The sequence below is a fragment of the Typopeltis vanoorti genome, chromosome 25, assembly GCF_054136105.1.
Source record: "Typopeltis vanoorti isolate ZY-2024b chromosome 25, IOZ_Tvanoo_1.0, whole genome shotgun sequence".
In the NCBI taxonomy this organism is placed as follows: domain Eukaryota; kingdom Metazoa; phylum Arthropoda; class Arachnida; order Uropygi; family Thelyphonidae; genus Typopeltis; species Typopeltis vanoorti.
In genome coordinates this window covers 43860491-43878962 of record NC_143573.1, presented here as the reverse complement: position 1 = coordinate 43878962, position 18472 = coordinate 43860491, and the positions used below count along the sequence as shown (strand labels likewise).

The 18472-nt window shown below is 35.0% G+C and overlaps 1 protein-coding gene across 1 annotated transcript in view; it reads left to right on the top strand.

Moving 5' to 3' along the window:
- arr (low-density lipoprotein receptor-related protein 6) overlaps positions 1–18472 on the top strand; it is a 351307-nt gene that overhangs the window by 182141 nt on the left and 150694 nt on the right. The window contains exon 9 of the mRNA XM_090414658.1: positions 1860–2000. Within this exon, the coding sequence (XP_090270784.1) occupies positions 1860–2000 (141 nt within the window). The remainder of the gene's footprint in view (positions 1–1859; positions 2001–18472) is intronic.

Sequence of the window (18472 nt, the reverse complement as noted above, 5' to 3'; positions counted from 1 at the left end):
CTTTTACATCAATGACCTCCTTTCTCTGACTTCAAATTCTATTCACATCTTTGCCGATGACAGTACTATTTATTCCTCTTCATCATTTGATAAACCCTGCAGTACCCTAATGTTAGATGCCTCAAATCTTCTATAACCAGTGACTGAAATGAATGAAGACAACTGAATAAGTTTCAATGCCAAAAAAAAACTCAAGCCTCCCTTATTACCTGCAAGAAAAATTCTACCTCATCTCCCTCTCATTTTTGATAATGTTTCAGTTTCCTAGCACAAACATATTACTCGCATAGTCTTCTTAGCCTCTAAAAAGCTTGGTGTTCTTTTCCATTCTAAACATTTCTTCTCTTCCTCTCAACTCCTAATACTATAAGTCTTAGAATCATCCAACTGTGAAGTACTGTTTCCACATTTCGGGTGGAGTGCCCAAGACCTCTCTGAGAATTCTTGATAATATTCAGAAGAAGGCAATTTGCTTAATAAATGACCCTTCCCTCACAGACTCCCCTCTTTGAAATTCAAAGAACCAATGCCCATGAAAATACTTACAGAAAAGGTACAACGGTGAGACAAAGCACCTATGATATGATAAAGTGATTTCATTAGCATTGTTTCTTTGAATTGGTTGCTACCATTCTTCCACTTTGTGGCTGATATCCATACGCTGTCCAGCTTCAGACACACCGAACCAACTTCTCACTAGCTTCCTTCTTTCCGTCCACCTCTGTTCTTTGGAACAATCTCCCACTCTTTAAGAAACATATCAACAGGCTACATTTCATCCTTAATCACTTGCCCACACATGGCCCTGTAGTGTTGCAGGTCCTGTGACCTTTCATGTGTGGGGTCAACATTTAAAAAAAAAAAAAAAAGCATAGTCTATGTTTAAGTTGTAAGTCAGCAGTTTAGAATTGGAGGAGATATAGGAAGATGGTTTGGTGTAAAATCAGGGGTAAGTCAAAGGAGCATGCTATCTCCATATTTATTCATCATCTATATGGAGTGCATTATGAAAGAAAGAAAGTCATATTAACCTGATATTAGAATTGTTAGCTCTTTGCTTTATGCAGATGATTTTGAACACCTAAACACATCCAGTGCAAGTCACCATGGCTCACTAATTAAATTAAATGACATCTGTCACAAACTTGGTGTGAAAATCAGCAATAAATTAGGCAGGAACATAAAAAACTTCAGCTACACCTTCAGTGAAGGACCTACAGATCAAGTAAAATATTTCATCTCTTTAGGCACAGTTTTTAGTGAAGATGATAAATTGAATATGGAAATTGACAACAGAATAAGCAGAACTGGTATGCTGTATGGAAATAAGAGAGAAAGCTGCTCAAAGTAGTTTTGAGTTTTGGATATAAGAGTTGTGTTGAAATAAATCATGTGAACAAAGATTAGAACCACTGATATGAGAGTTTAGAGAAAGATTAGGACAGTGAACAGATGGCATCAGTAGTAGAATCATATTAAAATGAAGACATTAAAGAGGAACTTGACATTTTTAGCATTCAGGAATGTGTGAGCTAGGCTCTTCTTAGGTGGAATGGTCTCTTAAACAAAATAGGAGAGAAAAGGTTAGGAAAACAAGTGTTTGATGCTAAAATGGCAGGATGTCCAAGATCTTGATGGATTGATTCAGTCAGAGGTGTCCCTTAGAAGACTGAAATGTTATATACAACAATATTGGAGTGCTGACAAGTAACAGACCAATTTTGGAAGGAGATTAGCAGTAATGTATACTTAATCATATAGTACTGTCATAGTAGCCTGTAAACGTCTTGAGTGTACATATCAGGAAATTGATGATAAATTCATTTTTTAAACAACTTTTTATTGTATTTTATTTGTAGGGGACTATATCTATTGGACCGATTGGCAGAGGAGATCTATTGAACGTGTTCACAAAGTAACTGGTGTAGATAGAGAAGTTATTATTGATCAACTACCTGATCTGATGGGACTTAAAGCAGTCAGAGTGAATGAAACTCATGGTGAGACTGATTTTAATTAGTGTTTCTAATTGCAATAAAAGTAAAGTGATTAAATTGCTGTTGCAAATTTTTGGCTAAGATTGGATATTGATTGAGTTTTTTGTTGTTGTTTTTTGTCATTAATTATAATCCAACTAACATTTTCTCATGTCTCTGATATCAAGACTTGTATATTATTTATTTCATTTTAATTATCAAAATAAGAACCAAGATGCTTTATTTCAGTAATTTAAATTAAAAGAAATAGGAGATCTTAAAGATACATTGTTATTTCATAGCTGAATAAGTTATATAAACTTTTAAAGTTTCAAACATTTGACCAGAGATCTTATGAGAATACACTCCTTATCATCAGAGTTGCACATCCTAGGCAGTGCTCACAGTTGCACTGTGAGCACTGCCTAGGCATCTATATATTTACCTTTTATTAGTGCTTTTGATTAAGGGTTTACTGGCTTGACATGTTTTGTGTCTTATGGTATTTCTCATGTTGGTTCATGTCTTTAAGTAGTGTAAGCTAAGTCAAATCCTGATGCTAAGGATTGTATGTTCATAAGCTCTCATTTGGTTTTCAAAACTTCCAAGTTTCCATCTATATTCAGCTATGAAATAAGAATGGATCTTTAATATAATGAAGCTTCATAGCTTTTCTTTGGATATGGCACTGAATGAGAATTCACTTATGAAAAATACAACTCTGACATTGCATTGTATTGAATGAAGGTTTTTGGCCTCTTAAGCTTTCTGCCTGGTCTCTGATGAGAACTAGTAGTTTGAAACAGCTGTCAGGCCAGTGAAATCTTAATCAAAAGCACTTATAAAAGGTGAATATATGGATGCATGGACAGCACTCATGTATTTTAAGTAGTGCAAACTAAGGCAACTCCATTGCTGAGGACTGTATTCTCAAATTTTTAGGTTTCATGATTTTGGCTGGTTTTACTGAAATAGAGCCAAAATTGGGAAGAGAAAACAAACTTTTAATACACACACACACTCACACACACACACTGTGTATTAAAAAGTCTTGGTATTATTAATTTTTAACTTGAACTTCATGTTTAAGTTGCTTTTTTACAAAACAAATCTAAATATGAAATCTTTATAAAGTAATAAGAAAGTGAGAAATAAAGTTTTATATTAAAATATGTCAGTCTTTCTTTCACTTTCCGTTAGTATTTGCAATCTTGAGTACCTAGGGATTCTTTTTTACCATGTGTTCATATTTTAATGAATTAACTTGGTTGATTTCGTGTGTAGAGGCTTATTCGTTGATTTCATTTATCAACTTTCACTGAAATTTTCACATGACATGTATTAGCCTTTGGTAATACCTTAGTGGAAAATGGGTCAAATAGTCCTTGTCTTGGTAAGTTGTCCCTGGAATGTGTTTGCAGAAAAATGAAATTCTGTACATCTGTATGTGTGTGCGGTGGTGGTGAGACTTTATAACTGTGTCATTGAGTACCTAGGGATTCTTTTTTACCATGTGTTCATATTTTAATGAATTAACTTGGTTGATTTCGTATGTAGAGGCTTATTGGTTGATTTCATTTATCAACTTGCACTGAAATTTTCACATGACATGTATTAGCCTTTGGTAATACCTTAGTGATAAATGGGTCAAATAGTCCTTGTCTTGGTAAGTTGTCCTTGGAATGTGTTTGCAGAAAAATGAAATTCTGTACGTCTGTATGTGTGTGGTGGTGGTGAGACTTTATAACTGTGTCATTGTAGCAATTGTTTCAGTTTAAATGTTAACTTGCTTAACATTTAAACTGTCTGGCATTATAACAGTGGCAAGTGGAATGACCTCTGTGACTTCTATGCCTCATTTTCATGTTGAAGTATTGTTTTCCACTTTCCAATATAACAGAAGTAATCCTTATCATCATTCCCCTAACTACTCTGAACTGCCATCCCCTATCTAAGCCTTCATTGTCGAAAAGGTATGCCAAGGCTGTACAAATAAAAAAGTGCACATACTCCAACTGGATTTCATAAAAAAAAACTCCATCTTCCTTTGCTGCTTAGGCTCAAGTCCAAAAGAGCTGCAAGAAAACTATTAATGCTTCAAAAACAGCGTTTGAAAGACCAAAAAGTAGAAAACCTGCATCTTGTCCAAATGGCAGCAAAGCCTTTTGGTCTCTTACCATAGCAATGGTCATTATTATTGCCAAACATTACTCGCATCACTGTCACACCCAGATTCATTGTTACACCCCATCACTATATTGCATAATCACTTACAGAAAAACCAATCTCCTGGCTTCACACTTTGCCTTTAATGCATGCATAACTGATCACGGTAAAAGCCCCCAACTATTACAGATGCACAATGTTTAATTCTTCCTCTATCCTTTCACCAGAAACAGATCAGAAAAACACAAAATATATACACGAAAACACAAGGTAAAAGTAATCAAAAATCAGCTAATGCTTTTTTATTCCCATATAGGGAGTAGGTGAGGCTGTTTCAGTCCTATCTAAATTTTGGAGACTTGAGTGGGCAGTTCAATCTCCACAGGTACCCACCCAATCAGAGATGGCTTAACAAGTGCCGCCATCTCGTCGTCCCTAACACAATATATTTAATGTCTGAAAAAAATGGGTTCTATGGTCGATTTTCTTGATTTTACGGGATGAAAAACCCGAGTTTCCTGAAAAAAAAAACCCCGCTTGCCTGTGCCAGAGATTGACTAACTCGTGAACCGGTCGGGAAAAAAAAAAAAGGCTTAGAAAAATTTCCTCTAGTCGCCGACTAGATTCAAAACAAAGTCTTCCTTGTGCAGTCAAGCTCCATGATGTGCAAACATCACATTCACTGAGCTACACAGGCATAGGTAAAAGTATTATTTATTAAATATACTGCCAAATATTTCAGTCTGAAATTAACAGACTATTGTCAGTGGCTTAAAAACAGTTTTTACAAGGTAGAATGCAAACAATTGATTTATTCAAAACAGAACGAGCCTCGTGACGTTAAATCGCCAATAGTGTTATGTTTTCACTGAAGAAAAGGTTTAGATGTTTATATGTTATGGGCAACGTCACTTTGCCCATAACATATAAACATCATATACAGGTATTGTAATTATAAAAGTGTCAAATAAATTGCACATATGTATATATATGCAATTTTTTTATACTAATTAAGACCAATAATGATATTTTATAAAAACATAAGGTCTTAAGAAACCAACTAGATACTACATCTATCTGATGATCTGTTTAGTATGATATAAATTATATATACTATATATGTCGGCATATAGGACGACTTGTGTATAAGATGATCCCCCAATTTCTTCTTTCTTGTATTAATGCAAAGTTGGGTATTGTTGTTATATCCATTATTTTTCTATCTATGCATAGCCGTTATTTTTTTGCATAGCATAGATTTAGTATTTATGCGAATTACCCTAATTAAAAGTGATTAGCCTCACTTTTAATTAATTATTAATTTTGCATTTTTTTAAATTTTAGGAGTATTAAAATTATCATTTAAAAATGGAACCAGCAACAAAACGAAGAAAGTATGAAGCTCGATTTAAAATAAGGGTAATTGAAATGGCAAAGCAAACTAATAACTGTGCTGCTGCAAGAAAGAAGATATTTTGAAAAAATTGCCAAAAAAAATGTGCAATGAGAACGGGGATCACCCAAAGGCCACAACTGGAAAATCACGTTGCAGAATGGTTATCTTGTTACAAGAAATATGATTAGAGCATATGTACTAAAATGGTCAAGATTGAATCTGGATGAAAGTATAGAATTTCAAGCTACTTCAGGATGGTGTAATCGTTTTATGAACAGACAAAATCTGGTAATACGACAAAAAAACTAAAATTGCTCGAAAAATAGCAGTAGATCTTGACCACAAACTTACCAGTTTCTATAAATTTATTATTCAGTTGAGACAAGAACATCAATTTCTATTGTCAAATATTGGAAATATGGATTTGGAAAATATGGAAATATTGGAAACTCCTATGAGCTTTGATATGATTATTCATAATAATCATATCAAATTTGTTTGTCATTATTCATAATGCCTGTATTAATCATTTAGTCCATAACTAAATGATTGTGTGTGTAGCTAGACTTGCATTATGTGCAGGTGCAAACTTGACTTATTTGTCTGTTTGCTTACTTGGGAAATGGAGTAAAACCAGGTTTAAAATAGCTTGGTATCTTTAACATTTATTATACCCAAGGTAAAATACTTTCTACATATATATACACACACACACACTGTATATGTCGGTGTATAAGACGACTCTCAAATACTACAGAAAACCCCTCAAAATCATGGGTTGTCTTATACGACGAGTATAAAAAGGAAAGCTTAATTTCTTGGATGAACATTTAGGTAGTTACAATACATCGTTATATAAGAAAATAGGCGGTGTTTATAAACAAATCAGATTAATTTTTTGGTACATAAATTTATTTAAAATATTACAATAGATGTAAGTCTTAAAAAACAAATAATTATTAACCTCAATTTTCATGTTAATTTTCTTCATCATCTGTTGAAAATAGTTCTTCAGAATCATCGTTTAAATGATCGTTATATGGATTCCAGTGAATTGATTTTGTTTTCATCGTCATCAGTGTCCCACAACAGATCATCTTCCGCACCATCAATAATATTAGAGATACCACACTTTTTAAATGATTTTATTACAGTCTCTACTTTTACTTTATTCCATACTTTGATCACAAAATTGCACAACATATCAAGTGATGCAGCACGCATAGATCCACTGTTTGTAAATGATTTTTCACCAGTCAACATCCAATTATTCCACTCTTCTCGCATGTGATCTTTAAATGGTTTGTTCAAGCAGACGTCTAGTGTTTGCAATATAGAAGTTAAACCACCTTGTATAACAGCAATTTTTGTGTTATTTTTTTCTAGAAGACTTTTAGTATTCTCAGTTAAATGACTTCAACACATATCCTGTAGTAATAAACCGTGTTTCTTCATCGCCTGGTCGCATGTTCCACACATTATTTATACATAATTTCATGCCATTTTCATCCATCCATCCTTTTTCATGAAAATGTACAAAAACACGTGAAAGAAATTTTATCTTAGGTTGAGTTTTACGTTTGAAGTTGATCGTTGGTTTTAACTTGGTTCCATCAGCCAAACATGACAACACAACCGTAAACCTTGTTTTTTCATGACGTGTACTTCGAACAAGCACACTCTTACTACCTTTAGACTCCACTGTTTTATTGCTTATATAGTGAGCAAGAGATATAGCGTGTTTGGGAAGTGGATAGGGTTGTGTGGTATTCTGGTAGGCATGTGAATAATTTGTGTAAGGTCCTTAGTGAATGGCAAATGTCTAAGCATCTGTTACTGCTCAATCTGGGCAACTGAAGGAAGAGAGCCAGTTGGTGTTGTGAATGTTAAATTCTCCTAGGAGAATGATTTTACTGTTAGGGAAGTGGGACCTAGAAAAGATCAGTGTTTAAGGAGAGGCAGTTAAAGGGCTCGTAGTGGTTGGTGGCATTGGGAAAGCGATAGGTACAGCAAATAAATTTGACTTATTGGGGAACAGAGATTTTCAACCAAAGAAGGTCAGTTTCAGGCAATTCCAGGTTGGGTGCTCTAGCATGGTATGTTAGAGCAAATATATGCACAGATGCCACCCTTGGGTCAAAAGGAATCAAAGAGTGTGCAGTTAGGAAAGCTGAGATGAATAGTACTCGAGGGAGGGAATGAAATTTAAGTTTTTACCTGGAAGAGTAGGTGGAAGGGTTGGTAGACTGGAGATGGTAGGGAGCACTGTTAAGGTTACAGGTGAGACCATAAATGTTGGTGAAGTGAATACAGAAGGCTCTGCAGGGCATATATTTAATCACATGGGTCATACACATTTTATGTGCAGTGCCTGTATACTGGTTTCCATGACTAATAGCAATGCTCGATTTCTGCACTAACTTTTCTTGTTTGTAATCAATGATCCAACTTTCATCTCCATTTTGGTGTTTTTCTTCTAGTTTTTCTAGTCGATATCCTTCTTTTCTATGACTGGGGAGCAGTGCCTTTGAACTTATTTTTAATTTCTGTTATTAGTTTTGATGTGCTTGTTGACGTGTTGCAAGTCAATTTACACGGTGTGGGAAGTTCATTCCTCCCTTTCTTTTATTCATGGGTCTGAAACTATGGAACCTCACAACATTTCTGGGATTGAAGTACACAAGTTCAGGTGCTGCTTTACTGAAGGGAGGTACAGAGAACAAAATAAGGCTGGTTGAGATCAATGAGTAGTTCATGTGCACAGCAAACATGCAACCAGTGGCAACAGAAATTACACAGAAGACCTTTTTCTTGTCAATAATATCTAGTTTGCAACTGCTGCACTTTGTATCATCGTTAAGTTTTGTCGGTGATCAGTAGTGCAGCACTCGCAAGACCTAAAGTGCTCTGCTGTCATTGGCCTTTGTCGCTACCATCTATGCTTCTTATGGTAGACATTTTGAGTGCTTGCATGTGGCTGATATTTAAATGAACAAATAAACTAGCTTGATGCAATCTAAGTGCTTACAGGTTATATAAAAATATTCAGCTCCTTAGTACCTGCTGAATGTTCTTTTGTTAGATATTTTGAAACGAAAACACTTTTAATGATGATAAAATATGGGAGCATATTTTATCAGGTTTAGACTAACTTATTCCCAGGTGCCCTCGAATGAGTTTCAATTGCCAATCAATCCTCATTTGTTCAACATTCAGGAGGATCTAATAAAAAGCACATCCATGTTAGAAATTTAATGGAGTGAAACAGCACTATAAAATGATATAATAAAAATCACACATCTGCCTAGCTATTAACTGTTGCTCTCACCCTGAAAATACTTAACTCAATACAGAAGAGAGGCAGTTAGGTTGATTAATGACCCATCTCTTACAATTCACTTCACCCACTTTCACACAGGCATTTAGTTTCTGCTGCATCCATATTCTATAAACATTTTCATGGTAATTGTTCATGTGAACTATCATCTCACTTTCTCTACTGAAATTTATGCTCACTCATAGAATAAGTTCCTCTTTCATTCCTTCCATTGCTGTTCTCTAGAACAGTCACCCCTCTTATGTGTGTGTTTCACAACGAATACAATACAATACACAGGTCTTCAAATCAAACATGAAAAGTTTCTCCTTTTCCAACTCTCTATCCATTCACAGTACTAAGATAGGTGGACCAACAGTGAGACTAACATTAAAAAAAGAAATAAATGAATTTATTTAAATTAAGGGATATTACATCCCATAATTTAAATAAATGAATTTATTTAAATTAAGGGATATTACATCCCATATTGTTTCATAGCCGAATATAGAAACTATATAAAGTTCGGCAAGTCCAAGCGTAAGCAAATACCTGGATAGTGCAACACCAGGACAACTCATAGTAACCGTTTTGGTAGTGCAACACTGAGGCAACTCATAGTAAGGGTGGAGCAAGCTCTGATCACTGTTTTTGGTATTGGTATTTACCCATAATGTGAAACCCAGCTCCTAGGAGCTGGGAACAGTATTAAATACCAAGAACAGTGATCAGAGCTTGCTCCACTCTTACTATGAGTTGCCTTAGTTTTGCACTACCAGAAGGGTTACTATGAGTTGCCCTGGTGTTGCACTATCCAGGTATTTGCTTATGCTTGGACTTGCCGAACTTTATATAGTTTCTATATTCGGCATGAAACTCTTTGAGTTTCTTATTCGGCTATGAAACAATATGGGATGTAATATCCCTTAATTTAAATAATTTGCGTCGCCGAATTGAAGCCTTTGGCTCTTCATATATTTAGTAAGTTAAATAAATAAATATCTAAACAGTGGCATTATCTTTATAAATAAATTTTTTAAAAGAATCTGAAATCTTAAAAGACATTTGTAATCACTCTATCAGCTATGATGTGCTTAGCCATCATGCAAATCATGCCCATATACCATTGAAATTGAAATACCACTCAGATACCACTGAAGTAATATAAATACAAAGTTAAATATGAGTCATTTATTTCATCCACCACCGCTAGCTGTGTGGTTAACAGAAAACCAATCGTCATGTTGTGTGGTTTAGTGCTAATTCAATGCTAACACACAATGAAAAATGTACAATGCTATGTTAAAACATGATGAAAATGAACATTGAACCTTTGAACTAAAAATATCACCTTCTTTATCATAATAGGGTACTGAATAAATATTACATTTATATATACAACGGAAAATTTGTGGCAACATCTGAAAATCAGTAGTTCTCGTTTGTGAATCCCATATCAGTACATTTGAGAATACTGATATGTACATAGCATAAGGATTGCTTAAGGGTCATAGATGGATAACAGGAAGGAGACTTCCCCACAGACCGAAAGGAATGCAGAAAACCAATCGGGGCTTCTGACTCGGCCGCTACCACTGATGACTCCCACTGATGAGTCCTCAACAAAGGTTGGGGTTATCTAGTAGACACATGAGTAATGTGAATAATGCCAAGACATTTGCTGTCACTAGTCAGCATTTCTACCTGATGTGGCTGTGCAATTAGAGGAGAAAAGCCAATTGGTGTAGTGAACATTAAAATTTCTAAGGAAGATAACTTCATTGTCAGCAAAGTTGGACTGAAGAAAATCAACATTTGAGGAGAACAAGTTAAAGTTCAGAATGGTTGGTGATATAAGAAGAGTGCTAGGGAGAGTAAATGAATTTGACTTAATGGGAAAATAAACTGAGATTTTCAGCCATTGGGCAACTTCAGCAGTTCTATGTTGTATATGGGAAAAAATGCAGTATTGTCTAAATACAAATGCTGTTTAGACAATACTGCATTTATTGCAAAATCAGTAAGGAATTGTCTGACCTTTGGCCACAGTTACATTGTGCACATAACTAGTCACAGGTATACTGTTTCATTCCTCCTGCAAAGCAGTGGTCAGTTCAGACACAGAAGTTGGCTGTATCATTCTAACTCGAATCTGATGTTCAAGTTCATCCCAAAGGGACACTGTATGATAGGTCTGAGCTTTGAGCTGGCCACACCAAATTCAGTACACCCATATCCTCAAACCACATCAAAATGGAGTGTGCTTTATAGCACAGTGCATTGTCATGCTGAAACAAGAATGGCCTGGCTCAATAAAACTGGTAAAGTGTAGGCAGTGTGGCATTGTCTAGAACGTCCTGGTACTTTGTGACATTCCTGTTTCCATCCATAACCACCAATGGTCTAAGTTCACACCATGATAAACATTCCCAGACCATGACACTGCCACCACCAAATTTAACATTTGGGATAACACATACTGGTAGATACCATTCACTTGAAATACTCCACACCCACCAATGACCATGGGATTTAAAAACAGTATAGTATGATTTGTCACTCCATACCACTAGTTTACAATTCATCAACAATGTTCTTTGCACCAAAAAAGTTGGTTACTCACATTCGTACAAGTTATTAATGGCTTGTATGCAGCAGCTCGGCTATGGAAATTTAACTTGTGGATTTCCTTACAAACACTCTTCATGTACATATTCACCCTTGTTCACTCCTGCAATTCCTTGGTGATGATTTATGGAGAGGAATGACGGCACTCATGGACAACACATTTCAAAACTGTCTTGTCACTTTCTGTCAATTTACGTGGCCTTCGTGAATATTTCTTGATAGTCATAAGTCCCTCATATTTCCACTTACTAATAACATCTTGAACAGTTGACTGTGGGTGTTGTAAGTTTTCTGCACTTGCACTCATGGACAGGTTGCTGATGTGGGCACCCTATAATAATGCCTTGTTTGAAAGTCGGTAAGCTCAACACACATGGCCATGTCACATGAGTAGACAATATACAGTACTGTATAATGTCTGAAGAGCTCACCCACAATTTTTAAGGAATTTTGGCACATGTGATCTATTGTAATGTTCTATTTTTGTTGGGGAATGGGGTGTCCAGATACTTTTTTCCACATAGGGTATGTGCAGATGCTACCTATGAATTGAAAGGAATCAAAACAGTGTTAATGGAAAAGCCTAGATGAGTAGTTCTTGAGGGAATTGAAATTTGAGTTTCTGCCAGAAAAAGTAAGTTGGATTTTGCAGACTGGAGAAGAAAGGGAACACTGTTGAAATTCGAATCCGAGACCATGTATATTTGTGAAGTGAATTTGTAAAGCACTGTTATTACAAGTATTTGTATATTCTGGTTCCATAATGGCTATTAGTAGCACTTGATTTCCACTCTAGCATTTTTTTTTTTTTTTTTTTTAGCATGACTACTTTTTTGTAGCCATGGCCAGTCAAATGTGTTCATTTGTTTGTCACAGGTTACATTTACAAGTTGGTGAAATTCATTCCATCTTTTCATTTGTTTGTGGGCTCGAAGAGGAGGCACCTGACGAATTTCTTGGATCAAAATTACATTTTCTACCAGCTTAATGATGTCATCCTTTAGTGCTTGATCAGTGTCTGTGTGGAAGTACACAACTCAGTTGAGACTGACAGTAAAAAGTACAGCATTGTATTTTTTATTTTCAGCATTTATTGAGTCTTGTACCATCAACGCAAATGATGTTGGGGAGTTTGTTGGCATTTTTGGTGGACGATGCATTTTCATCAAGGCACTGATTATGAAGCAGGTTGGGCTTGACTTCTGTTGAATTGATTTTTCTGGAGAAAGTCTAATAAGTAATGATGAGGTATTAACTCTAGGCTGTTGATGCACTTTTCTAAGTTCAGAAGCTGTTTTATTGAAGGGAGGTATGGGGAGAGAAGGCTGGTTGAGGTTGGTGATCAGATTATATGCCAGTTTATCAATTTTTGCATATCAAGTGTGTGACCAGTGACAACAAAAACCACATGGATTCAGCCCAGCCCCTCTTTTTGTGTGTGCGTGTGCCTAGCTGCAATTGAAGCCCTTCATATCATGGTGAGACCTGAAGGACTATTATCATTGAGTTTTGTTGTCACTACAAACAGTTGCTTGCATATGGCTGATATTAAACTGAGAAAAAAAACTGTCTTTGAATGCTTGAAGTACTTACAGATTGCAAAGGAATAGTCAGTCCCTAAGGACCTGTTAGTGTGATATTGTTTGTATTTGAAAATGGTCAAATATAAGAGAACAAGTTTAGAGCAATTTAATCTGAAGCACCCCTATCAGTCTGATATGTGACTATCAGTTTATTAATTGCGAAACATCTTAGCAAAGTAAAAATGTTTCCCAATTTGATTTGCTGAGATTTGATGAGACAAGGATGTACATTATCCCCTCTGTTATTCATTATCTATATGGATCACATTATGAAGGAAAGTGGTATTAAACCTGATATCAAAATTGGAGAGGTTAATGTCAGCTCTTTGCTTTATGCGGATGATGTTATACTTCTAAATAAATCTGCTACAAGTCTGCAAGATTCTCTGACTAAATTGAGTAGCTGTTGTAATAGATATGGTATGAAGGTCAGCAATAAAAAGACAAAGACAATGAAAATAGGCAGAATCATTGAAAATGTCAACTGTGTTGTAAATGGAGAACCTGTGGAACAAGTAAAACATTTCAGCTACTTAGGGCACGATTTTTACTGAAGATTGTAAATTAAATAAAGAAATAGACAACAGAATCAGCAAAGCTGGTATGGTGGGAAGTCAATTGAATAAATTCATATGGAATAAGAGAGAAATTAGTCGGAACACTAAATTAGCTGTATACAAGACAGTGTTCAAACCAGTTTTAACTTATGGATCTGAGAGCTGGGTCAGAAGTAAAACACTTGACCAAAGACTAGAGACCGCAGATATGAGAGTCCTGAGAAAGATTAGAGGCGTAAACAGATGGCATCAGTGGCAATATCATATTAAAAATGAGGATATTAGGAAAGAGCTTGACATTGTCAGCATCCAGGAATGCGTTAGCAGAGCTAATCTCAGGTGGTATGGTCACTTAAATAGAATGGGAGAGGAAAGATTAGCAAAACAAGTGTTCTCTGCCAGGTTGGCAGGAAAACGACCCAGAGGAAGACGAAGATATAGGTGGATTGATACGGTACAAAGTGCCTTAGACGATAGAAATATAAGATCTGATAATGTTGGAGTCTTGACAAGTAACAGACTGATTTGGAGGAAAATTGTAGATAGGAAGTTAGTAATGATGTAATTTTTTCATGTAGTACTGTCATATCCTATACACCCCTTAAGGGTACATGGCAGGAATTTGATGATGATGAATATGATTTGCAAAAATTACTTCTTTACTAAGTCATTTTTGCAACTCAAATTGTTGCTGTAGTGAATATCTATTCTTATACGCATGCTCACCTTCATCTATACATGACGAATATGAAATTTTGACATTGCTACACAAGTGATACTTATGCCTTAATGATGAGAGCTGTGTACATTGATACTCAAAAATATATAATTCAAACAAATAAAATAAATTGTTTATTTGCCAAATATTTCATCCTGAGAATAACAGATCACCTTCATTTGCAGGATGATATGCACAAGTTAGAACTTTAACAGTCGATTACCGTATTTACTTAAATATAACTTGCACATTTTCCCCTAAAATTAAAGTTAAAAAATTGTGGTGCGAGATTTTAATATTATTATTATTATTACTACTGCTATTACTGCTATTATTATTATTATTATCTGAGACCTCCAGGGAGTCAAGGACTCACTGAGGGAGGCTATAAATCACCCAAATATATGCGGGGATTTTCAGAAACTAAATTGGCGTTTATAATTTAATCCTCAGTATCCTTTAAAATTTATAATTGCCCACATTATTTATGCAGTTGGCCACTCACCTTCATCACACAATATATTTGCATCTTTAGCAACAATTCTTCTATAATTAAATTAAAACAAACAGTTTCATTATTGCTTGTCCTTTTATCTTTTCAGAATCATAAGATCACCATGATTTAAAAAAAAAACTGAAAATGGGTATTGATTGAGATCTAAATGCATATTGATTGCTGCTTAATAGGTTTCTTGAGTAGACAGTGCATTATTCGGGTTATCAGAAGTTTTTCGAGTACCTTACCAGCAACATTTACGAGACTGATTTTCCTATATTTGCTAATTTTGTCGGGTGTTTCTTTTCCTGGTTTGATTATGGGTATAGTTTTAGAGCATTTCCATACTAAAGGAAATCACCCTCTTTTTAGACATTCATTGTAAACTGTTGTTATGAATTCGGGAAATTTGACAAACACTCTTAGGAGTATATCGCTCGTTATTCTGTCCTCTCCAGGAGTGTTTCTTGGATCCATCAATCTTAAAGCTGACTCGATTTCATTAGTTGTAAATACGTCATTGTTAGGAATGTCTATCGGTTTTCATTCTTTGTCTGTATGTTTTGTGGCTTTCTTCATATGTTGATTCATCGTCATCAGGAATAAACTTGTTTATCATAACAGCTGCAGTTTATGCTAAGTTTTTAGTGTAAGCGCTATCTATTTTCTTAATAGTTGAAAATATAGGTATTGGCTTATTCTTGCTTGCTACTAATTTTTATATACAACTCCAAGGATTCAATACGTTGAAACAGTACAGAATTTTTTCAATGATTCTGTTTTTGCATTTGTAATTTTGGAATGATAGCCATATTCAGCTTTATAGCAGTTCCGTCTTCTACTCTGTCTTACATCTTGATTACTGTATGTTCTTTGATATAGTCATCTGAGTGCGTTAACATGTTTTCTTAGGACTGTTAGTTCATTGTTCCACCAAGGTACTGATTTTCTTCCATTGATGTTTAGCTTCTTGGTTGTTCTGAGTGTTTGTTTGCTGAAGTTTTTCAGACTTGTTGAAAGCGCAGAAGCAAGGAAGTCTATATCAGCTTGTGCTGATGCCCAGATGGCTAGGTTTTTGTCTAAGCTGAGCTGTTGTTCATTGATCCCATTAAAGTAATGCTCTGAGAGTAGGCATGAAAATTATCTTTTTAATGCTTTTACAATATCTCTAGATTGGTTTTATTGGTGAAGTACTTGATGTTAATATGATGGTTTGTGTTGTGTATTCTGTTTAAATTTTTTTACTGATGAAGAAACTTAATATGCAATGATCAGAACATCATTCTTCTTCCTTGCATCTCCATTCAGAAACCAGGGGTAAAATAGCGTTGTTTGTTATTGTCAGATCAGTGAAGCTGCTTCCTCTACTATTTTCAAATGATGGAGTATCACAGTCGTTGTTTAGTATGTGTAGGGAAGTTGATGCTAAGAACTCTTTCAGATTTTTACCTCTATTGTTTATGCTCTCATTAAACCATAAAACCAAATGGGCGTTACTATCTATTTCAAGAATTAGGCCATGATTGATGATAAAATCCACGATGTTGCCCATTTTTTCTAGGTCATATTTTATGTCAGTGTGATGGTCTAGATACATATTCGCAGCAAAAGTTTTAATTCCGCAGTACGTAATTTCGATAAGTGCCGAGTCCTCGTTGTTGTACTGAGAAATTGATGTTGCCTCGAACTGAGGGTTGAATACAAGCATTGCAGATCTCTTTCTTTCTGATCCTTTAGAAAATATTTTATAATTAGTTGGAAAGCCACATATTTTATTGTTGATGTTGTAGGGTTCTTGTGTTAATGCTAGTCCTATATTATTTAAATTAAGGGGATTTAATATCCCCTTAATTTAAATAATGTTACATCGCCGAAGTGAAGCCTATTGGCTCTTTATATTTAAGCTAGTCCTATGTTTTTTCTATTTATGAGTTCTGTTAAGTTATTTTCAGCCTTGATAGAGCATTGAAGATTTCTTTGAAGGCATGCCAGGGAAGTAGTGCTGTTTCTGCTAACTTTATTATTGCTTTCCATAATCTATGTTTTGAATTTTGAGTTATCTATAGTAGTTGTATGTAGGACAGTCTTTGCTTAGTGCCAGGTATTTGTAGTTTGACATGCTTGTTATGATCTTGGCAATTTATGCAGTTCATCTTGGACTTATGTTCTTTAGAATAGAATGGACAGATGATTTTTCCCCTGCAGTCTGGTAGAATTTATTGCAGTTAAAACACGTCAGAACATTTATGTAGTCTGCACAATGGTAAATTCTTCAAAGCATTTTTACACCAGTTTTCAGCAATTTGGTCCTCACCATCGGATTGAGTTTGATAATTAAGTTTCTCTTGTTCATTTTATTATTTGTCATGATGAATTTCTGTGTCATCTTTGTATTGCCACTGAAGAATTTTTTGTTCTGCATTCAGATTGAGTCAGTTGCATATTCCCAGTGAAATTGATATAAATTTCACTGGGAATATCATATATAATTAGCCTTGGAAGATGTGTCTTACTGGGATTTGCTACTAATGTGTCTTTGCATTCCTTATTGATTTTGTTATGTAGCAAGTCTATGTCAGTCTTTTCTTTGGATTCAATTAAGACTCCTCCATTATTAATACTTTTCAGTTTTGTGATTCCAATTTCGATTTTTCTTGGGTCTATTTTTTTCTTTTATGTTATTTTTGGTTTCTTCCCTGTTTAGTTAAGCTATCGGTTTCACTATTAATTTATAACATGGATTGTTTTCAGATTCATCTTTGTTTTAAGCATTGTTTTTAATGACTTGCAAGTATAGCTGAGTAGGCTTAGCTAAGTTAGCCCGTTCCTGCTTGTTTGTAGTAGACAGTAGTTCTATTGATACTTTTGTTTCATTTTTCATTTTATTTAAGTCCTTCATTATTTCGATCACTACAATTAGTATGTTCTTTTTTGAAATCATTTCTTAAATTACTGCTTACTTTTGCAGTGTTACGCAGCAAATCAAGGGCTTTTTCAAACTCTAATTTCTCCCGTGCTGCCATCGTAATGTTACTCAAAGTTGTTGTATTATAACTTTCCTATTGAACTGCCAAGTTTTCTAAGGTACAGAGTTTAAAAAAATGTACTTACAGTTATTTGCTGCTTGTTTCTAGAAGTGACGCTTCCATTGAATTAGACTTCAGAGGGCTGTTTTTGTGACCCTTGTACCTCCCAGTGGCGACAGTGGGAAGGGAGTGCTAGCTCTTGCTATAGCATTTAATCCTATCATGAGTGGAACATTGTCTTTAAGGGTAGCTGAACAATAGATACAGTCTGACCAGCAGTATTCGGCCCATAAAGATAGAATAAAATTCAATCATGCACTTAGAACTATGAAATTATGGAGTAAATTACTCACTGTACTGTTAAAAAGAGCACTGTGCAAGCTATCAGTCGTTACTAGATACATATAGTTTTCTGTTCGAAGGGAGTGCTAGCTCTTGCTATAGCATTTAATTCTATCATGAGTGGAACATTGTCTTTAAGGGTAGCTGAACAATAGATACAGTCTGACCAGCAGTATTCAGCCCGTAAAGATAGAATAAAATTCAATCATGCACTTAGAACTATGAAATTATGGAGTAAATTACTCACTGTACTGTTAAAAAGAGCACT